The 23,020-nt window shown below is 41.8% G+C and overlaps 1 protein-coding gene and 1 long non-coding RNA gene across 2 annotated transcripts; one reads left to right on the plus strand and one right to left on the minus strand.

The window, feature by feature from the left end:
• Positions 1 to 98: 98 nt before the first annotated feature.
• On the plus strand, positions 99 to 8,579 carry LOC118941459. The gene is made up of 3 exons (XR_005037665.1): positions 99 to 1,022; positions 7,001 to 7,176; positions 8,443 to 8,579. It is a non-coding gene; the product is annotated as an uncharacterized LOC118941459 (long non-coding RNA).
• On the minus strand, positions 6,323 to 22,267 carry LOC110497426 (N-acylneuraminate cytidylyltransferase-like). The gene is made up of 8 exons (XM_021573527.2): positions 21,903 to 22,267; positions 20,846 to 20,988; positions 19,381 to 19,536; positions 13,186 to 13,316; positions 12,717 to 12,811; positions 11,179 to 11,350; positions 8,420 to 8,582; positions 6,323 to 7,152 (listed from the first exon to the last, which is right to left on the minus strand). The coding sequence occupies exons 1-8, from the start codon at positions 22,121 to 22,123 to the stop codon at positions 6,938 to 6,940; spliced, it is 1,296 nt and encodes a 431-aa protein (XP_021429202.1). The 5' UTR covers positions 22,124 to 22,267; the 3' UTR covers positions 6,323 to 6,937.
• Between the last annotated feature and the right edge of the window lie 753 nt (positions 22,268 to 23,020).

Here is a 23,020-nt window from a genome sequence, read left to right on the forward strand (position 1 = left end):
CAGTAGCCTCATTCCTAAATGGAAGAAGTTTAGAACCACCAAGACTCTTCCTAGAGCTGGCCGCCCTGCCAAACTGAGCAATCGGGGGAGAAGGGTCTTGGTCAGGGTGATGACCAAGAACCCGATGGTCACTCTGACAGAGCTCCAGAGTTCCTCTGCAGGGATGGTTGTCCTTCTGGAAGGTTCTGGTTCAAAAGACGTTAACACCGCAAAACTGTTAGAAAATACATTTTTAACCAGTTATGCCCACTAGGATGTGATAATATAACAAATCACCATTATGGTACAAGTATGGCAAAATTGGGCATGTTCTAAAGTTTTATAAGAAAATGACTTAATTGTTGTGATGCAATTAGACTACTATAGTCAGGATTCTCCAAACTTTTCCCAAGTGAGCTACTGTCCTGTAGGTTTTTGCTCCAACTATAGTCAAGCACAGCTGATTCTAATAATTAGTTGGCTGATTAACTGAATCAGGTTAGTTACAACTGGGGTTGGATTGAAAACCTACAGGTCTTTCAGTCAACAACGGATTTAAACCAATGATGCTCTTGAATATGGTCATGTGATGTGGAGAGAAACCTATCCCATTGGGCAGTAGCGTCATGAATCAATCAATCAATCATCGACAGGTCCGTCTGCCCTGCTAAAAATTCACGATTTATAATCTACTGATTGTGCTCGGGCATTTGAAATCAATCAATCAAGTCGGGCTAGTTTTCTACTGCTCCTCCCAATGGAAGCCCCCATTGACAACGGGAGGATCAAATGATTGTGTGAACTGTATGTGTGTGTGAGAGAGAAGGTGTGTTTGTGTTTCCAGGAGGTTGGGGTTGAAGAGGGGCCTTCAGATGGAGATGGGACACACGATGATCTTGTCTTCCAGCATGACGCTGGTTACCAGGAAGAAGATGTACAGTAAAAACATGAGGCCTCCCAGCACCTTGCTCATCTTCCACTTGCAGGAGGCGATGGAGATGATGACGAAGAGTAACATGAGGAAGAGGAGCACGATGGCATAAGTATTCAACCCCCTGAGGCAAGTTAGACGTTCAAGTTACATTTGGCAGTGATTACAGCTGTGATTCTTTCTAGTTAAGTCACCTTAAGAGCTTTGCAGACCTGAATTGTACAATATTTGCACTTTATTCTTTAAGAAAATTCTTCATGCTCTGTCAACTTGATTGTTGATCATTGCTAGATAGCCATTTTCACATCTTGCCATATATTTTCTAGATAATTTAAGCTAACTTTAACTAGGCTACTCAGGAACATTCAATGTCATCTTGGTAATCAACTCTAGTGTATTCTGCTGAAAGGTGAATTTGTCTCCCAGTGTCTGTTGGAAAGCAGAGAACCAGGTTTTCTTCTAGGATTTTGCCTGTTTTTAGCTCTATTTTTTTCATTTTATCCCCCAAAAAACTCCCTAGTCCTTGCCAATGACAAGCATACACATAACATGATGCAGTCACCATCATGCTTGGAAATATGAAGAGTGGTACTCAGGGATGTTTTGGATTTTGCCAAACATAACGCTTTGTTTTCAGCACATGTTAATAGCCCACCCAACAAACTTTTTGTTTGTAATGAATTTGTAAGTATTTCTTAAAATAGAATTACAATTTGACATTATGGTATATTGTGGGTAGGCAACTGACCTAAAATCTCAATATAATCTGGGTAACAGTCTCTGGTTTACCACTAACTGTAATCCATGCAGGGCCGGCTCTAGCCTTTTGGGGGTCCTAGACGAGATTTTGTTGGTGGTGGCAAAACATTTTAGTGGTCCCCCCCTCTTGACGGTTGAGAGAGAATTTACATTTTCTACAGTTCTATACATTTTGCAATAGGGTGAAGAGAAAATGGTGCAGCTTTATAAAAATTAATGCATATGACACCATGCCAAATTACAATTCTTTTTTCTTTCATTTATGAGTACATCATACAGCATTTCACAAACAAATTGCAAGCAAAATACACTACGGAAGTAAACAACCAAGCCAACAAGAATCTCAAAGCAACTCAAATCAATGTCCTACTACGTTCAAAAAACATTAAGACAAAATTAAAAAGTGGTGAGAAAAACAATCAAAATCGCCTACAAATTAATGTCATATATATATATATATATATATATATATACAGTGCCTTGCGAAAGTATTCGGCCCCCTTGAACTTTGCGACCTTTTGCCACATTTCAGGCTTCAAACATAAAGATATAAAACTGTATTTTTTTGTGAAGAATCAACAACAAGTGGGACACAATCGTGAAGTGGAACGACATTTATTGGATATTTCAAACTTTTTTAACAAATCAAAAACTGAAAAATTGGGCGTGCAAAATTATTCATCCCCCTTAAGTTAATACTTTCTAGCGCCACCTTTTGCTGCGATTACAGCTGTAAGTCGCTTGGGGTATGTCTCTATCAGTTTTGCACATCGAGAGACTGACATTTTTTCCCATTCCTCCTTGCAAAACAGCTCGAGCTCAGTGAGGTTGGATGGAGAGCATTTGTGAACAGCAGTTTTCAGTTCTTTCCACAGATTCTCGATTGGATTCAGGTCTGGACTTTGACTTGGCCATTCTAACACCTGGATATGTATATTTTTGAACCATTCCATTGTAAATTTTGCTTTATGTTTTGGATCATTGTCTTGTTGGAAGACAAATCTCCGTCCCAGTCTCAGGTCTTTTGCAGACTCCATCAGGTTTTCTTCCAGAATGGTCCTGTATTTGGCTCCATCCATCTTCCCATCAATTTTAACCATCTTCCCTGTCCCTGCTGAAGAAAAGCAGGCCCAAACCATGATGCTGCCACCACCATGTTTGACAGTGGGGATGGTGTGTTCAGCTGTGTTGCTTTTACGCCAAACATAACGTTTTGCATTGTTGCCAGAAAGTTCAATTTTGGTTTCATCTGACCAGAGCACCTTCTTCCACATGTTTGGTGTGTCTCCCAGGTGGCTTGTGGCAAACTTTAAACAACACTTTTTATGGATATCTTTAAGAAATGGCTTTCTTCTTGCCACTCTTCCATAAAGGCCAGATTTGTGCAATATACGACTGATTGTTGTCCTATGGACAGAGTCTCCCACCTCAGCTGTAGATCTCTGCAGTTCATCCAGAGTGATCATGGGCCTCTTGGCTGCATCTCTGATCAGTCTTCTCCTTGTATGAGCTGAAAGTTTAGAGGGACAGCCAGGTCTTGGTAGATTTGCAGTGGTCTGGTACTCCTTCCATTTCAATATTATCGCTTGCACAGTGCTCCTTGGGATGTTTAAAGCTTGGGAAATCTTTTTGTATCCAAATCCGGCTTTAAACTTCTTCACAACAGTATCTCGGACCTGCCTGGTGTGTTCCTTGTTCTTCATGATGCTCTCTGCACTTTTAACGGACCTCTGAGACTATCACAGTGCAGGTGCATTTATACGGAGACTTGATTACACACAGGTGGATTGTATTTATCATCATTAGTCATTTAGGTCAACATTGGATCATTCAGAGATCCTCACTGAACTTCTGGAGAGAGTTTGCTGCACTGAAAGTAAAGGGGCTGAATAATTTTGCACGCCCAATTTTTCAGTTTTTGATTATTTAAAAAAGTTTGAAATATCCAAAAAATGTCGTTCCACTTCATGATTGTGTCCCACTTGTTGTTGATTCTTCACAAAAAAATACAGTTTTATATCTTTATTTTTGAAGCCTGAAATGTGGAAAAAGGTCGCAAAGTTCAAGGGGGCCGAATACTTTCGCAAGGCACTGTATATATATTGCGTGCACAATTATTAGACTAATTGTATTCCTCAGGATTCATTTTATTGTTGAACAAACACCACGCTCTCAGTCAATCAAATGTTTTTGAACCTCAAACCTGAATGTTTAACAAAGGAAACGTGAGTTGTCTTTCTCAGGGGAATATATAAGTGTGCAGAATTATTAAATTACAAAAATAATTTCTCCCAACTTGTTTATTCTCTGTTTTTAGTGTAAGTGTAACATAACACAAAATGACATAACATTTTTGGCCTTTCAGTGACCAATATAGCTAGCCTTCTTTTCTTTTCAACTGTCATGAGCCTTCCATCCATGGAGTCTGTCAGTTTCTTGATCTGTTCACGATCAACTTTCACGGAAGCAGCAACCACCGCCTCCCAAATGCTGTTCAAAGACGTGTATTCTCTTCCCTCACTGTAAATCTCACATTTGAGAAGGGCTCACAAGTTCTCAATAGGATTTAAATTAGGTGAGGAAGGGGGCCAGGTCATTATTCGGGCAGTGGAGTACTTGGATGCAGGTGATGGAGCATTGTCCTGCATAAAGATCATGGGCTTCTTGAATGCTGAGGACTTCTTCCTGTACCACTGCTTAAAGAAAGAATCTTCCAGAAACCGGCAGCAGGTTTGGGAGTTGAGTTTCAGTCCATCTTCAACCCAAAAAGGTCCAACTACCTCATCCTTAATGGTAGCAGCCCATACCAGTACCCCTCCTCCACCTTGCTGGTGCCTGACTCGAAGTGGTGCCCCTGTGTCCATTACTGATCCAGCCACGGGCCCATCCACCTGGTCCATCAACAGTCACACTCATTTAATCTGACCCATAAACCTGTCTTCAGGTATACCTTTGCACAATCTTGACGCTTCAACTTGTGAATCTTATTCAGTGGTGGTCGTGTTTCAGCCTTCTTGACCTTGTCCATGTCTCTGAGCACTTGACACCTTGTACCTCTGGACACTCCAGGTAGGTAGCAGTTCTGGAATATGGTGGCACTGGAGGAGAGTGGGTTCCTGGTAGCTTGACGTTTAATTATTCTCAAGTCTTTTGCAGTTAATCTGCACCTTTTCTCCTCCCTGTGTTTTTTTTGCGCCCCAGTTGACTATTCGCAGCAAACCGTTTGATTGTCCGGTGGTCACGCCTCAATAGTTTAGCTATTTCAAGAATGTTGCATCCGTCTGAATGGCATTTTACAATTTTGGACTTTTCAGTGTCAGTTACATCTCTTTTTTTTGGCCCATTTTACCTGAGGTAATGAAGCTGCCTAATAATTATGCACACCTTTTGATAAACACAGCAAAATAAAGAAATGTCCCTTTTTTCAGGACCCTGTCTTTCAAAGATAATTCGTAACAATCAAAATAACTTCACATATCTTCATTGTAAGGGTTTAAACATTGTAAAGGGTGCCTTAGGCATGCTGCAAGGAGGCACGGGGACTGCAGATGTGGCCAGGGCAATAAATTGCAAAGTCCGTACTGTGAGACGCTTAAGACAGCGCTACAGGGAGATAGGACAGACAGCTGATCGTCCTCGCAGTGGCAGACCATGTGTAACAACACCTGCACAGGATCGGTTCATCCGAACATCACACCTGTGAGACAGGTACAGGATGGCAACAACAACTGCCTGAGTTACACCAGGAACCCACAATCCCTCCATCAGTACTCAGACTGTCCGCAATAGGCTGAGAGAGGCTGGACTGAGGGCTTGTAGGCCTGTTGTAAGGCAGGTCCTCACCAGAAATCACCGGCAACAACGTCGCCTATGGACATAAACCCACTGTCGCTGGACCAGACAGGACTGGCAAAAAGTGCTCTTCACTGAAGAGTCGCGGTTTTGTCTCACCGGGGTGATGGTCAGATTCCATTTATCACCAAAGGAATGAGCGTTACACCAAGGCCTGTACTCTGGAGCGGGGTCGAGGTGGAGGTGGAGGGTCCGTCATGGTCTGCAGCGGTGTGTCACAGCATCATCGGACTGAGCTTGTTGTCATTGCAGGCAATCGCAATGCTGTGCGTTACAGGGAAGACATCCTCCCCACTCATGTGGTACCCTTCCTGCAGGCTCATCCTGACATGACCCTCCAGCATGACAATGCCACAAGCCATACTGCTCTTCTGTGCGTTAATTATTGCAAGACAGGAATGTCAGTGTTCTGCCATGGCCAGCGAAGAGCCCAGATCTCAATCCCATTGAGCACGTCTGGGACCTTTTGGATCGGAGGGTGAGAGCTAGGGCCATTCCCCCCAGAAATGTCCAGGAACTTGCAGATGCCTTCGTGGAAGAGTGGGGTAACATCTCACAGCAAGAACTGGCAAATCTGGTGCTGTCCATGAGGAGGAGATGCACTGCAGTACTTAATGCAGCTGGTGGCCACACCAGATACTGACTATTACGTTTGATTTTGACCCCCCCCCCCCACACACACACACACACACTTTATTCAGGGACACATTATTACATTTCTGTTAGTCACGTCTGTGGAACATGATCAGTTTGTCTCAGTTATTGAATCTTGTTATGTTCATACAAATATTTACACATGTTTGCTGAAAATAAACGCAGTTGACAGTGAGGACGTTCCTTTTTTGTTGCTGAGTTTATAAGGTGTTAGCTCAGCCTGAGCTAAGTGCATGAAAGTGAGTAAATACTCCAGAGAAAGTATTGAGGATTGTCAATAAGCTTCAAGGTCATTTAGCCTAATCTTTAGCACAGGCACGAGTTTAGGTTTGTCTGATAGTCTAGAATAAAATTACCTGACTGCCCGTCTGTTTCTGCTCTCTAGTTAACTCTTTTTGGAATTGTAATGCCAAATATGTTTGGAATGACAAGGAGCTGGCAAGCGAGTAAAGACAGACTGGCACTCAGGCTACAAGAATGCAACTCTTTGTTTAGAACATATCTGAGCCAGATTAGAGTTTGAGCACATTCTAGAGTTTAGAATGTATCTCTGTGACTTTAGAACACATTCTAGAGTTTAGAATGTATCTCTGTGACTTTAGAATGTATCTCTGTGACTTTAGAATGTATCTCTGTGACTTTAGAATGTATCTCTGTGACTTTAGAACACATTCTAGAGTTTAGAATGTATCTCTGTGACTTTAGAATGTATCTCTGTGACTTTAGAATGTATCTCTGTGACTTTAGAACCCATTCTAGAGTTTAGAATGTATCTCTGTGGATGCGGTCCTGTTCCATCTGAGACTTGGCCTTCTTCTTGAGCAGCAGGATGAGTTCCGAAAACTCCCTCACAGCCCCGAGGCCTGCAACATTGTGGCAGGAGTATTTAGCAGCATTGATTGCCACCACTGGGGCATCCCGGGGTACTGCACTCAGCCCAGCCAGGTTCAGACAGTCAACATCTGGTGCATCGTTACCTGTAGGAGGGATGGAATGGAGGGGTGAGATGAGTTTGTTTATCTATTAAAGTGTCCATAAGGTGGTTCTGGAAGTATTCATAGGATGATTAGTATGTTGCAAAAACACAACATGGATAAAATATGCAAAAACATTACATGATTTAAGGAAATCATAGAAATTGATTTTTTTTTATGAATAGTTTCCAATTTTGGGTTTAGGGAAATCTTAAAAATGAATTACTGAAATCATACACTGAACATAAAATAAACGCAACATGCAACAATTGAGGCTACAGTTCATATAAGGCAATCAGTCAATTGAAATAAAGACAGAGATTTGTCCGTGAAGAGCACGCTTCTCCAGCGTTCCAGTGGACATTGAAGGTGAGCATTTGCCCACTGAAGTCGGTTACGGCGCCAAACCGCAGTCAGGTAAAGACCCTGGTGAGGATGACGAGCAAGCAGATAAGCTTCCCTGAGACGGTTTCTGACAATTTCCCTGAGACGGTTTCTGAAACCCACAGTTTCATCAGCTATCCGGGAGGCTGTTCTTAGATAATCCCGAAGGTGAAGTAGCTGGATGTGGAGGTCTTTGGGCTGGCGGGGTTATCCGTGGTCTGTGGTTATGAGGACGGTTTGATGTGCCAGATGAGGCGGCTTATGGTAGACAAATGAACATTCAATTCTCAGGCAACAACTCTGGTGGACATTCCTGCAGTCAGCATGCCAATTGCATGCTCCCTCAAAAACCTGAGAAAACTTGTTACAAAACGGCACATAGAGTGGCCTTTTATTATCCCCAGGACAAGGTGCACCTGTGTAACAATCATGCTGTTTAAATCAGGTTCTTGATATGCCACACATGTCAGGTGGATGGACTATATTGGCAAAGGAGAAATGCTCACTAACAGGGATGTAAACAAATTTATGCACAACATTTTAGAGAAATAAACATTTTGTACATATGGAAAATATCTGGGATCTTTTATTTCAGCTCATGTTTCATGGGACCAACACTTTACATGTTAGGTTTACATTTCTGTTCAGTATAGAAATTGAATCTCAATTTCTCCAGGACTTGACAGCTGACATTGCCCATAAATATCAATTGACTGACAGTGACATGAACTCAGAACAATGCCAGTAGTTTTCTGCAGTGGTAGCCTAACCTACATGCAGAAGGCAAATAGAGAGCCACTTTACAAATGATCACTAAACAAGTAAATGTAGTAGTAATATTAGTACTAGTAGTCAGTTGTGAAAGTGAAAAGAATAGTGAGTTTACCCATATATGCGACTTCCTTCCAGCCCAGATCCCTGTCGTCCATCATGGCTTTGGCCTCACCCTGGATGTCCTTGCCCAGCTGTCTGACCTCACAGCCCGTTCTCTGGGACAGCTTGTCAGCCAAGGCCTTGGTCAGGTCCTCACTGGACGAGATCAGGATCACCTGGTCAGAGGTCACAAGGTACAATTTCAAAATTTGGTTGTGCATCAGCAGTCACTCAATTAGCCCAAGTCAGTCATTTTTAAAAAAAAGATCGTTAAGTTAGTCTAGCAGCCAGCTTTCTAAACTTGTGGTGAGCATGGTCCAACCACCGACCGGGGTGGGTCGATGGCTCATCAGTTATCATTAAAAACGTGTAGAATTGAAGGAAATTTGCAGGAAAACTGAAAAAATTGATTATTGACCTCTGCCTGACCCGAGACTGCCTGCCGTTCTGTACCTTTTTAGACTCTGATCTGGATTACTGACCTCTGCCTGCCCTTGACCTGTCATTTTGCCTGCCCCCTGTTCTAGCAATAAATGGTGTTACTTCGACACTGTCGGCATCTGGGTCTCCTCCTGAAACATGATACACATGACAGCTAGAGTAAATAGTAGCCTGTGTGTGTTTAATGGGTGGTGGTTTCAGTGATGAGCTGTGGCTTATCTAGACGTACCAGGGGCAGACAGTAACTTGGCTACTGTGCTGGACTCGGGTATCTAACAGGGGTTTATTTTTTTTATATAGCATGGCTTTTAAAGGAAATTAGATGTTTGTGACTTATATTTATCTAATATATACACAGTGCACAAAACATTAAGAACACACTTCCTAATATTGAGTTGCTAATATCAATTCATTGGGCATGGACCCTATAAGGTGTCGAATGCGTTCCACAGGGATGCTGGCCCATGTTGACTCCCACAGTTGTGTCAAGTTCCCTGGATGTCCTTTGGGTGGTGGTACACACTTGATACACACGGGAAACTGTTGAGTGTGAAAAACCCAGCAGCGTTGCTGTTCTTGGCACAAACCGGTGTGCCTGGCACCTACTACCATACCCCATTCAAAGGCACTTCAATCTCTGAATGGCACACATTCACCCTCTGAATGGCACACATACACAATCCATGTCTCAAGGCTTAAAAATCCTTCTTTAACCTGTCTCCTCCCCTTCATCTACACTGATTGAAGTTGATTTAACAAGTGACATCAATAAGGGATCATATTTCACCCAGTGAGTTTGTCATGGAAAGAGCAGGTATTCTTAATGTTTTGTACACAAAGTGTATATATATCTTGTAAGAATTTGTATCTGTCGTGTGAATGTTGCCATTTTTTTGTTTACTATATATCTTTATCTTATCTGACTTGCCACAACTGAAGTGTCTTCTGGAAAAATAAAGTCATTATATTCTAATACTATTTCAGAAGGTCTGGTCACACAAATTTCCGAGATGGCAAAGGTTCGGATGGATATTGTCATTTATCAGCATATTAACCAACCTCTACCTCGCAACCCCAAACTGTTCGCACCCCTCCTGTTGGCAGAGAGAAAAATGTGCAGTTTTAAAACTCTTTGCCTGCAATTCTACACATGTTCCATGTCTTATGTGTGTTCAGATCATACCATGAGTCAAATCCTGACAAAATGTCCCCCTCCCCCCAAACTGTATTTATATTTATATAATTATTATTTTAAAAACTTGGTCAGAACCCGCAGTCTGACCCCGTTCTGGGTCCAGATCACAGTCCGCCTATTCTTATTTATTTAACTAGTCAGTTAAGAACAAATTCTAATTTACAATGACGGCCTACCGGGGAACAGTGGGTTAACTGCCTTGTTCAGGGACAGAGCGCCACATTTTTACCTTGTCAGCTCGGGGATTCGATCCAGCAACCTTTCGGTTAACCACTAGGCTATCTGCCGCCCCTGTTGAGTATGGATGACCTCTAACTTCACTATCAAAACAATGAATTGTCTCCTCTTCTTCATATGTAATTGGGAAATTTAAGATGACTAAAGTTCATCTTTAGTTTATAGAGTGATCAACACAATGTTTAGCATATTTTGAGTTCCTGTAATACACATGATTTCCAGTGTTCTATTTGTGACACTCAAGGTGCAGGTTGATGGTCACTAGACTTGATACTGAATGTTATGGATTATTCTCCTATCTGTTGATAGTGGTTGACGCCAGACTGTACAAGGACACACTGATTATTCACTGTTGTATTGTACTGATGACATCCTGTGAACACTGTGATTCTGTAGCAGCTGACAGTCGCTGCCTTTTTGTTTTGTCTTTCTACAAGTCTTTCTGGTGTTGGTGTTTACTGAACATTTGGTGCTGTCTGATTAGGATAGAAAAGGCCCCGTCTCCAAGAGGTCAGTTAGACGTTTTCTCTGCTTCTGGGCTGGATGGTGTCTCCCTGTTGCAACTTGTAATAAAACCGATATATTTTAGATTGACTTTACCAACGCTCTCCTTTTTGTTCACCTGGAAATTCCTATTTACAACATAGACAACACATGTATTTGTGGAAGCAGTAATCACATGATTGGGATTCTCTTTCAACTGTAAAAAAAAAAAAAAAAAAATAAAGCCTGTCTGTCACTATTTGCTGTTACCACGTGATCTTTTAAATTCCAACGCCGAATCGACGTCGATCTTCCATCATCCGTATTCATCACGTTATCTTTGCAACCGTATCTCCTTTCCCTCTCTGGTGTATGCCCTATATGTTCTATGTGTTCTATATCTACAGTCGACGTACCTCCACGCCCTCTCCCTGCAGCATGCGGATACCCGTGGTATCTCTGGTGTTGACAGAGACCATCTCCTCTCCAGAGACAGAGATGAGGACGCGGCCGTCAGTCAGACAGCCGGAGACGTTACACAGCAGCAGACGCACCGCCTCAGGCTTGTCCAGGCCAAAGTAACCAAACCTGGAGAGGAACAAATCAAATACAATTGTATCAAGAAATCTTATTGGTCACATGCTTCGCAGACAACTGGCGTAGACTAAAGGTGAAATGCTCACTTTTACGGGCCATTCCCAACCATGCAGAGAGAGAGGGGAAAAAAGTAAAAATGAACTCAAGTAATACATCCACAATGAGTAATTGATAACTTGGCTACCAGTACCGAGTCAATGTGCAGGGATACGAGGTAGTTGAGGTAGATATGTACATATAGGTAAGGATAAAGTGACTAGGACAACGGGCTAGATAAACATCATGTGATGAGTCAAAAGAGATTATTACAAAAACGGTCATTGCAGATATTCCAAGTAGCTATTGGTTTGCTATTTAACTAACTATTTAGCAGTCTTATAGCTTGGGGGTCCTGTTGTTTCCAGACTTGGTGCATCGGTACCACTTGCAGTGCATGATTTAGGTGGCTGGTATTAAGTTCCTTGATGGCAGGGAGCTCGGACCTAGTGATGTACTGGGTCATACGCACTACCCTTCGTAGCGCCTTGCGGTCGAATGCCAAGCAGTTGTCGTACCAGAACACACAGGGAAATACATTTGTATAACGACTCCTCTGTGTTACATCAATGTTTATTGTGTTGCCTATTGAGGATCCGCCCTTTTTTTCAATTTTTGCCTAAAATGACATACCCAAATCTAACTGCCCGTAGCTCAGGCCCTGAAGCAACGATATGCATATTATTGTTACCATTTGAAAGGAATGTAGGAGAAAATAACACAATAGATCTGGTAAAAGATAATACAAAGAAAAAACCAAACGTTCTTTTGTATTTTTTTTGGACCATCATCTTTGAAATGCAAGAGAAAGGCCATAATGTATTATTCCAGCCAAGGTGAAATTTAGGTTTTGGCCACTAGATGGCAGCAGTGTATGTGCAAAGTTCTAGACTGATCCAATGAACCATTGCATTTCTGTTCAAAATGTTGTATCATGACTGCCCAAATGTGCCTAATTTGTTTATTCATATATTTTCATGTTCAAAATTGTGCACTCTCCTCAAACAATAACATGGTATTCTTTCACTGTAATAGCCACTGTAAATTGGACAGTGCAGTTAGATTAACAAGAATTTAAGCTTTCTGCCAATTTCAGATATGTCTATGTCCTGGGAAATGTTCTTGTTACTTACAACCTTATGCTAATAGCATTAGCCTACATTAGCTCAACCGTCCTGTGGAAGGGACACCGATTAAGTTTGTTCAAGTAAACACACACACACACAGAGACAGACAGAGAGAGAGAGAGAGAGAGAGAGAGAGAGAGAGAGAGAGAGAGAGAGAGAGAGAGAGAAGCTCTGAGTCAGTGACTTCAGACTACCTCAGTACTCTCTGTTCTGCCACGGGCCAATCGATATCCACATCGATATCCACACTGTACTCTGGCAACATCTCATAGTAAGCCCACTTTCCCCCCTGAGAAAGACAATGCAAGAGAAAGGGGATTTTAATTATCATTTGAAACAACGGCAGTTGACAATAGAATATCTAGAATTATAGATCAGTAAGTCGATTTCTCAGTGTGTCTCTGGTCAAGCTCACATCCACTGAATGACTAAACATTATTGATCACATGAGGAAAATAGGGTTCACCTCCTGCAGCAGACATGCACATCAGGACCACTGTTCATAAAGCGTCTCAGGATAGGAGTGGTGATCTAGAATCAGGTCCTCCCTGCCCATACAATCTCATTAATAATGATAGAAAAGGGAAAACTGATCCTAGATCAACAATCCTATCCTGAAACACTTTGTGACTATGGGCCCCGATGGGGTATAGTGCCAGTTACCTGCAGGCCTTTCTCTATTGTCGCTCTGGTATGAATGTAGAAAGATCCGTTCTCACACAGCTCTCCATCCCAGTCCTGTCTCCGGGGCCTGTTAGACGGGTCAAGGTTCAGTGGCTTGGTGGCTACACTACCTGAAGAGGAGAGAGCAAAATAATCAATATCAGTTAATAGGTTCTAACTAGGGTTAATACTATGATTAAGCTCGAAGCCCTGGGTCTGAATCCTGCCCTGTGCAACTGGGTCCTGGACTTCCTGACTGGCCTTCCCCAGGTGGTGAAGGTAGGAAACAACACCTCCACTTCCCTGATCCTCAACACAGGGGCCCCACAAGGGTGTGTAATTAGCCCCTACTTTAGTCCTGTTCACCCACGACTGTGTGGCCATGCCTCCGACTCAATCACCATGTTTGCAGACGACACAACAGTCGTAGGCCTGATTACTAACAATGACGAGACAGCCTACAGGGAGGAGGTGAGGGCCCTGGCGGAGTGGTGACAGGAAAATAGTGGTGACAGGAAAATAACCTCTCCCTCAACGTCAACAAAACGAAGAAGCTGATCGTGGACTTCAGGAGACAACAGAGAGAGCGCGCCCCTGTTCATATTGACGGGTCCGCAGTGGAGAAGGTGAAAAGCTTCAAGTTTCTCGACGTACACATCACTGACAATCTGAAGTGGTCGACCCACACAGACAGTGTGAAGAAGGCGCAACCGCGCCTCTTCAACCTCAGGAGGCTGAAGAAATTCGGCTTGGCCCTTAAGACCCTCACAAACTTTTACAGATGTATAATTGAAAGCATCCTGTCGGGCTGTATCACCGCCTGGTACGGCAACTGCTCCGCCCACAACCGTAAGGCTCTCCAGAGGGTGGTGCAGTCTACCCAACGCATCACAGGGGGCACACTGCCTGACCTCCAGGACACCTACAGCACCCGATGTCACAGGAAGGCCAAAAAGATCATCAAGAAGAACAACTACCCGAGCCACGGCCTGTTCACCCCCATATCATCCAAGAAGGCGAGGTCAGTACAGGTGTATCAAAGCTGGGACCGAGTGACTGAAAAACAGCTTCTAACTCAAGGCCATCAGACTGTTAAATAACCATCCCTAGCTGGCTACCACCCGGTTACTCAACCCTGCACCTTAGAGGCTGCTGCCCTAGGTACATAGACATGGAATCACTGATCACTTTAAATGGACCGCTAGTTACTTTAATAGTGTTTACATACTGTTTTACTCATTTCATATGTACAGTGAGGGAAAAAAGTATTTGATCCCCTGCTGATTTTGTACATTTGCCCACTGACAAAGAAATGATCCGTCTATAATTTTAATGGTAGGTTTATTTGAACAGTGAGTGACAGATAACAACAAAAAAATCCAGAAAAATGCATGTCAAAAATGTTATAAATTTATTTGCATTTTAATGAGGGAAATAAGTATTTGACCCCCTCTCAATCAAAAAGATTTCTGGCTCCCAGGTGTCTTTTATACAGGTAACGGGCTGAGATTAGGAGCACACTCTTAAAGGGAGTGCTTCTAATCTCAGTTTGTTACCTGTATAAAAGACACCTGTCCACAGAAGCAATCAATCAATCAGATTCCAAACTCTCCACCATGACCAAAACAAAAGAGCTCTCCAAGGATGTCAGGGACAAGATTGTAGACCTACACAAGGCTGGAATGGGCTACAAGACCATCGCCAAGCAGCTTGGTGAGAAGGTGACAACAGGTGTGATTATTCGCAAATGGTAGAAACACAAAAGAACTGTCAATCTCCATCGGCCTGGGGCTCCATGCAAGATCTCACCTCGTGGAGTTGCAATGATCATGAGAACGGTGAGGAATCAGCCCAGAACTACACGGGAGGATCTTGTCAATGATCTCAAGGCAGCTGGGACCATAGTCACCAAGAAAACAATTGGTAACACACTATGCCGTGAAGGACTGAAATCATGCAGCGCCCGCAAGGTCCCCCTGCTCAAGAAAGCACATATACATGCCCGTCTGAAGTTTGCCAATGAACATCTGAATGATTCAGAGGACAACTGGGTGAAAGTGTTGTGGTCAGATGAGACCAAAATGGAGCTCTTTTGCATCAACTCAACTCGCTGTGTTTGGAGGAGGAGTAATGCTGCCTATGACCCCAGAACACCATCCCCACCGTCAAACATGGAGGTGGAAACATTATGCTTTGGGGGTGTTTTTCTGCTAAGGGGACAGGACAACTTCACCGCATCAAAGGGATGATGGATGGGGCCATGTACCATCAAATCTTGGGTGAGAACCTCCTTCCCTCAGCCAGGGCATTGAAAATGGGTCGTGGATGGGTATTCCAGCATGACAATGACCCAAAACACACGGCCAAGGCAACAAAGGAGTGGCTCAAGAAGAAGCACATTAAGGTCCTGGAGTGACCTAGCCAGTCTCCAGAACTTAATCCCATACAAAATCTGTGGAGGGAGCTGAAGGTTCGAGTTGCCAAACGTCAGCCTCGAAACCTTAATGACTTGGAGAAGATCTGCAAAAAGGAGTGGGACAAAATCCCTCCTGAGATGTGTGCAAAATTAGTGGCCAACAACAAGAAACGTCTGACCTCTGTGATTGCCAACAAGGGTTTTACCACCAAGTACTAAGTAATGTTTTGCAGAGGGGTCAAACACTTATTTCCTTCATTAAAATGTAAATCAATTTATAAAATTTTTGGCATGTGTTTTTCTGGATTTTTTTGTTGTTATACTGTCTCTCACTGTTCAAATAAATCTACCATTAAAATTATAGATCGATCATTTCTTTGTCAGTGGGCAAACGTACAAAATCAGCAGGGGATCAAATACATTTTCCCTCACTGTATATACTGTACTCTACTGTATTTTAGTGAATGCCACTCAGCCATTGCTCGCCCTAATATTTATATATTTCTGAATTCCATTCTTTTACTTTTAGATGTGTGTGTATTGTTGTGAATTGTTAGATACTACTTCACTTTTGGAGTTTGGAACACATGCATTTTGCTACACCTGCATTTTGGGGCTAGGCCCCTTTTTTTCTCAATTTCCTCCTGAATGACGTGCCCAAAGTAAACTGCCTGTGGCTCAGGCCCTGAAGCCAGGATATGCATATAATTGGTACCATTGGAAAGAAAACACTTTGACGTTTGTAGAAATGTTAAAATAATGTAGGAGAATATAACACAATAGATATGGTAGGAGAAAATCCAAAGAAAAACCAACCAGAATCTAACCCTAATGCTATCCCTAACCCTAAACCTGTGAATGGCAATATTAGGTCATAATTCCTATGGTTTCCACAGCGTGTCAGCAGTCTATATTCAAGTTTTCAGACTAGTAACTTCAAAAACGATTAACCTGTTAGATCTCTAGGGGCGCTATTTCATTTTTGGATAAAAAACGTTCCCGTTTTAAGCGCGATATTTTGTCACGAAAAGATGCTCGACTATGCATATTCTTGACAGTTTTGGAAAGAAAACACTCTGAAGTTTCAGAATCTTCAGAATTTTGTCTGTAAGTGCCCCAGAACTCATTCTACAGGCGAAACCAAGATGATGCATCAACCAGGAATTAGCAGAATTTCTGAAGCTCTGTTTTCCATTGTCTCCTTATATGGCTGTGATTGCGCAAGGAATGAGCCTACACTTTCTGTCGTTCGCCCAAGGTCTTAGCAGCATTGTGACGTATTTGTAGGCATATTGGAAGATTGACCATAAGAGACTACATTTTCCAAGTGTCCGCCTGGTGTCCTGCGTGGAATTCGGTGCGCAATTGCCAGCTGCTCGTACTTTTCCATTTGATATAGGGGAGAAACCATGTGTCCAAGAACGATGTATCAATGAAGAGATATGTGAAAAACACCTTGATGATTGATTCTAAACAACGTTTGCCATGTTTTCAGTCGATATTATGGAGTTAATTTGGAAAAAAGTTCGCGTTTTGAGGACTGAATTTTCGGATTTATTTTGGTAGCCAAATGTGATGTATAAAACGGAGCTATTTCTAATACACAAAGAATCTTTTTGGAAAAACTGAGCATCTGCTATCTAACTGAGAGTATCCTCATTGAAAACATCAGAAGTTCTTCAAAGGTAAATGATTTTATTTGAAGGCTTTTATGTTTTTGTTGAAATGTTGCGTGCTGGATGCTAATGCTAACGCTAATGCTAACGCTAAATGCTAACGCTAGCTAGCTACTTTTACACAAATGATTGTTTTCCTATGGTTGAGAAGCATATTTTGAAAATCTGAGATGACAGTGTTGTTTACAAAAGGCTAAGCTTGAGAGATGGCATATTTATTTCATTTCATTTGCGATTTTCATGAATAGTTAACGTTGTGTTATGCTAATGAGCTTGCTGATAGATTTACACAATCCTGGATACAGGGGTTTTTTCATAGCTAAACGTGACGCAGAAAACGGAGCGATTTGTCCTAAACAAATAATCTTTCAGGAAAAACTGAACATTTGCTATCTGAGAGTCTCCTCATTGAAAACATCTGAAGTTCTTCAAAGGTAAATTATTTTATTTGAATGCTTTTCTGTTTTTTTGTGTAAATGTTGCCAGCTGAATGCTAATGCTAAATGCTACGTTAGCCATCAATACTGTTACACAAATGCTTGTTTTGCTATGGTTGAGAAGCATATTTTGAAAATCTGAGATGACAGTGTTGTTAACAAAAGGCTAAGCTTGAGAGCTAGCATATTTATTTAATTTCATTTGCGATTTTCATGAATAGTTAACGTTGCGTTATGGTAATGAGCTTGAGTCTGTATTCACGATCCCGGATCCGGGATGGGGAGATCAGAAAGGTTAAGAAATATCAGTTTTAGAACAGGGACACAGTCTTGGAAATTCGTGTTTGTGCGCGCCATGAAGACAGGACGCACCTGCTAAAATCAGTTTCCTATTGAACATACTTCTTTCTGTAAGAAATATTTTAGTTTGATTACATTTTAGGGTATCTGAGGAGAAAATAGAAACGTATTTTGACTTGTTGAAACAACGTTTAGGGGTAGATTTTCAGATTCCTTTCTCTACATGTTCAACGAGTGGATTACTCAAATCGATGGCGCCAACTAAACTGACTTTTTGGGATATAAAGAAGGATTTTATCTAACAAAACGACACTACATATTATAGCTGGGACCCTTTGGATGACAAATCAGAGGAAGATTTTCAAAAAGTAAGTGAATATTTAATCGCTATTTGTGAATTCATGAAACCTGTGTGCCGGTGGAAAAATATGTTTTCGCTGTAATAGCTACTGTAAATCGGACAGTGCAGTTAGATTAACAAGCATTTAAGCGTTCAACCAATATAGGACACTTATATGTACCTAAATGTTTAATATCCATCATTTGTATTATTATTTATTTGAATTGAGCGCCCCCCAGTTTTACCGGAATTTGTCCCGCTAGCGGGACGCCTAGCCCTAAAAGGTTTAACGTCTACTAAATATGTGTGTGACCAATAACATTTGATTTGATTCGATTTTCCTTGTCCAGAGAAAAAAAGACGTACTTGTCTAAACACCCCTCATCCCTCTATTGTGATACACAGTGATTGGTGGTGGATGGGATGACTTCCATGTATTGTGCTTGTGAAAGGCCCTATATAAACAATTCATTATCATTGAGCATTAGCGTCTTACAACAAGCTGTATTAGGTAGGTGTTTTCAAATATAACATATCTAGGCCACTCAAGTTTTTCCTGGCTATGTTGATGTGGCCAGGGCAAACTGCTGACACAATTTATTAAGTGAGGGACAGTTTTTCCTCAGGCACAGATTAAGCCTAATCCTAGACTACAAAGAATTTAATGGAGATTCTCCATTTACGTTTATTAAAATCCAGGAATAGGGTTAATCTGTGTCCGGGAAAACAAACCTACGTGTAAGGCCCTAAACATAACACAAGTCTATCCCCGGAAAGCCCTAAACATAACACAGGGCTATCCCGGAAAGCCCTAAACATAACACAAGGCTATCCCGGAAAGCCCTAAACATAACACAAGGCTATCCCGGAAAGCCCTAAACATAACACATGGCTATCCCGGAAAGCCCTAAACATAACACATGGCTATCCCGGAAAGCCCTAAACATAACATATGGCTATCCCGGGAAGCCCTAAACATAACATATGGCTATCCCGGGAAGCCCTAAACACATGGCTATCCCATACCTCCTTTCTTGACCTCCTGCCAGCGAAAGTGGTGTTGTCGGGCCACGGCGAAGACAGACGTGAAGCCCTGATTGGTGATCAACTCCAGGGCCTCCTTCAGGTGGAAGGGGTGCAAGCAGGGAGACGTAGCCTGGATGTGACAGATCACATTCACCTCTGGAAGAAGTCAACACAACACAGCAGATATTTGATTTATCCATTATTTAACTAGATAGTCATATGATATGAGATATGAATAAACCTATTTGGTCACTGTTGACATTTGTAGCTACGGAGTGAGTCCCACATTATTTGGATAAATTCATGGGTTGTCTATGGTCACTCTCACACTATCAATAAGATAGCAACTGAAACTCTGTTTATACTTGATATGCAACAATTTACTCGGATTGGGATTATGTTTAGATTAGAAATGGAATTAAAAGACAACACAACGTGAGCATTTTCATTGATGACAGTCGTGCTGGTTTTGTTTCTACCTAGCTAGACAAGAATGGTCACTGATTGGCTGGAGAGTAGAGAGTCAGACCGTACATCTGGTTTCCCAGCAAGTGGTTCTCAGGCTCTGATTAAAAGGCCGGAATGAAAACCTGCAGCAGGCACTACAGCCCTGGAGGTTGTATGTATCAAGTGAAGCAGAGGAGGACTACAGATTTACTGTAATGCTTCTGTGTGTAGCTGGTGTAGATGAGTCAGGCGCAGGACAGCAGATATGAGTAATGTATGCAATTTTACTCAACTATAATCACAATACACGTCAATAAATCCAAGGCCACAAATAACGGACCGCAATACAATAAACAATCACTCACAAACAAACCTGGGGGAACAGAGGGTTAAGTAATGAACAAGTAATTGGGGGATTGAAACCAGGTGTGTAAGGACAAAGGACAAAACAAATGGAAAATAAAAAGTGGATAGGCGATGGCTAGAAGGCCAGTGACGCCGCCCGAACAAGGAGAGGGACCGACTTCGGCGGAAGTCGTGACATTTACAATCAGCTTTGCCTCAAAGAACACAATGAATAAGACTACATGGGCTGGGGGGATCTGATCCTAGATCAGTATTCTTGCTCTGAGATGCTTGATACATATCGCCCCAGAGCCGTAGTCTAGCTAATATGTTCTTCTGCATATTTTCTTTTAACGGCTGGCATCTATAACAAAGCACTGCTTAAGAGTCCTAACAAAGACAGTGAAGCATCAAAGAGGGTCTGGTTTTGTCACAATAAATTATAAAAAACGTTGATACTTCCCTGTTGCTATGCCATTGAGTAAATCACAATTGTATTATCTTGATTCCTCACACTTCCCTCCTTGTCTCCTTCTCACAGCACATTGGAGCAGAAGATTTGCAGTTCCTCCACTCAGATCTCCTCCTCTCAGATCTCCTCCTCTAATTGCATTTTGAGAAGGAGGCAAGGAGTGAGGAATCAAGGAAATTACAATTGAGATTCACCCCTTACCTGGGTTTAATCGGGCAAATTCCTGGATAGTGTCGAGAGAGCTGGAGGAGTCTTTGGACACCTCTGGGCTCCTGCGGTGAACCTGAGCTCCCCATGCCTTGGCCACCTTCTCAATGTTATCATGATCAGTTGACACCCACACACTGGTGGGAGAAAGAAATTAAGAAGTTGATTCCTCAGGCTTTGTAACAAGTAGGCTGTGGTGGAAAAAAGTACCCAATTGTCATCCTTGAGTAAAAGGAAAGATACCTTTTACAGAATATGGCTCAAGTAAAAGTGAAAGTGACCCGATAAAATACTACTTGAGTAACAGACTAAAAAGTGTTTGGTTTTAAATATACTTAAGTATCAAAAGTATAAATAATTTCACATTCCTTGTATTTAAGCAAACCAGATGGCATGATACAAAAAAATAATAATTATGGATATAGGCAGGGGCACACTCCAACACTCAGACATGACTTAGAAATTAAGCATTTGTGTTTAGTGAGTCTGCCAGATCTGAGGCAGTTGGGATGACCAAGGATGTTCTCTTTATAAGTGTGTGAATTGGACCATTTTCAACATGTAACGAGTACTTTTGGGTGTCAGGGAAAATTGATGGAGTAAAAAGTAAATTATTTTCTTTAGGAATGTAGTGGAGTAAAAGTACTCATACATAAAAATAGTAAAGTAAAGTACAGATACCCAACAAAACGACATAAGTACTGCAAATACACCACTGCAAGTAGGCTACATCAATGCAATCCGGTCTTGCGTGGCCAAGACAAAGTCAGAGACAGCTCATTTTCAAACATCCTCTTGACAAACTATTTCAATAAGAATCGGACATGGGTTTATATTCACACACAAACAATTGATAATGTACAGATATGACTAGATGCATCAATCATCATAGACAACATATACTTTATCACTAGGATGAACAATATTATCCGTGCACGCAAAACAAGAATGTCACATGCATTTGTTGCAGCTAGTTATTATTAACAGCCTCCGAGCAAATCCATATACTGTAACTACATTGGAAAGTCAATTGTAGATTGAACGGAATCACCTGTCAAACTGTTTGGAATCCACGGCAGCTCTCAGAACCCATCCGATGAGCGGGACGCCGGCCAGAACTTTTATATTCTTCAGGGGGATCCCCTTACTGCCTCCCCTAGCTAGGATCAGGGCTGCAACGTGTATCTTCTCGCCGCTGTCTTTGAAAATCGTTGTTTTTCTGTCTATCACATCTTCAAATCCAGATAGCGTACGTTTTCTTGCAGCAGCCATTTGCCTGTGCTGATGAAGTCAATATTGGTCTGCTAATACGGGACTAGTAAAAGACTAGCGCACTACTTTTGTGAAACAATCTAAACTAAATGTATTGGATTGTTAACCAGCATTTGTAACGTGAGTCTGATCATTATCTGTACAGAACAGTTAATATGATAATACTCTGTGGAATATAAAAAGACTTGCCTGATATACAGTACCAGTCAAAAGTTTGAACACGCCTACTCATTCAATGGTTTTTCATTATTTTATTATTTTTACAGGGTTGGGGAGTAACGGATTACGTGGAAGGGATTACTAAAAACGGGAACTGTAATCGTTACATTACCAGCCAAGTATTGTAATCAGATTACCGATACTTTTGAAAATCTAGATGATTACTTCGAGGATTAGTTTTAAATTCAGAAAGGTTGTTTGCGGAAAAAAATATTTAACACCTTTGATTTCTCAATGACTTTCAAATCAGCATTGAAAAAAGGCGCACATTTAAATTTGTTCCACCTGAGCGAGTCTGACCAAAAATCAGAGACCACTATGATGACACACCAAATGTGTTTGATGGATCGCGGGAAAAGAGCAGGAATAGGTTTTTGTAGGCTACAATCCAACATATGTCTTCCAATGGTGCGACTGCTGTCGGCATCCAAAGATTATCCAATTTGAATAAACGCTTGGAGGTAAAGATGACAGTAGAGGCGTAGTCTACGGCGATACGGATATCACTTATTATTGATATCTACACAGCGCATTGATGTGAATCACCCTGCTGCTCTCTCATTGAGTTATTTGCGTTTACGGATTGTGGTTGTTGTGGATGGCTGTTCACAAATCTAAATGTGCATTTGAACCCAATAACGGTTGAATTCTAGAAGTTTAAGCTGCTTATCAATCATT

The sequence above is a fragment of the Oncorhynchus mykiss genome, chromosome 19, assembly GCF_013265735.2.
Source record: "Oncorhynchus mykiss isolate Arlee chromosome 19, USDA_OmykA_1.1, whole genome shotgun sequence".
In the NCBI taxonomy this organism is placed as follows: domain Eukaryota; kingdom Metazoa; phylum Chordata; class Actinopteri; order Salmoniformes; family Salmonidae; genus Oncorhynchus; species Oncorhynchus mykiss.

Bases quoted from the DNA above. Each gene is read 5' to 3' on its own strand.
- LOC110497426 (XM_021573527.2), bottom strand. From the start codon at position 22,123: ATGGCTGCTGCAAGAAAACGTACGCTATCTGGATTTGAAGATGTGATA. The intron at 13,317-19,380 runs GTATGGGATAGC...TCTCCTCTTCAG, and splicing joins GCAGGAGGTCAAGAAAGGAG to GTAGTGTAGCCACCAAGCCA. The intron at 7,153-8,419 runs GTAAACTCACTA...TCCCTCCTACAG, and splicing joins GAAGGAAGTCGCATATATGG to GTAACGATGCACCAGATGTT.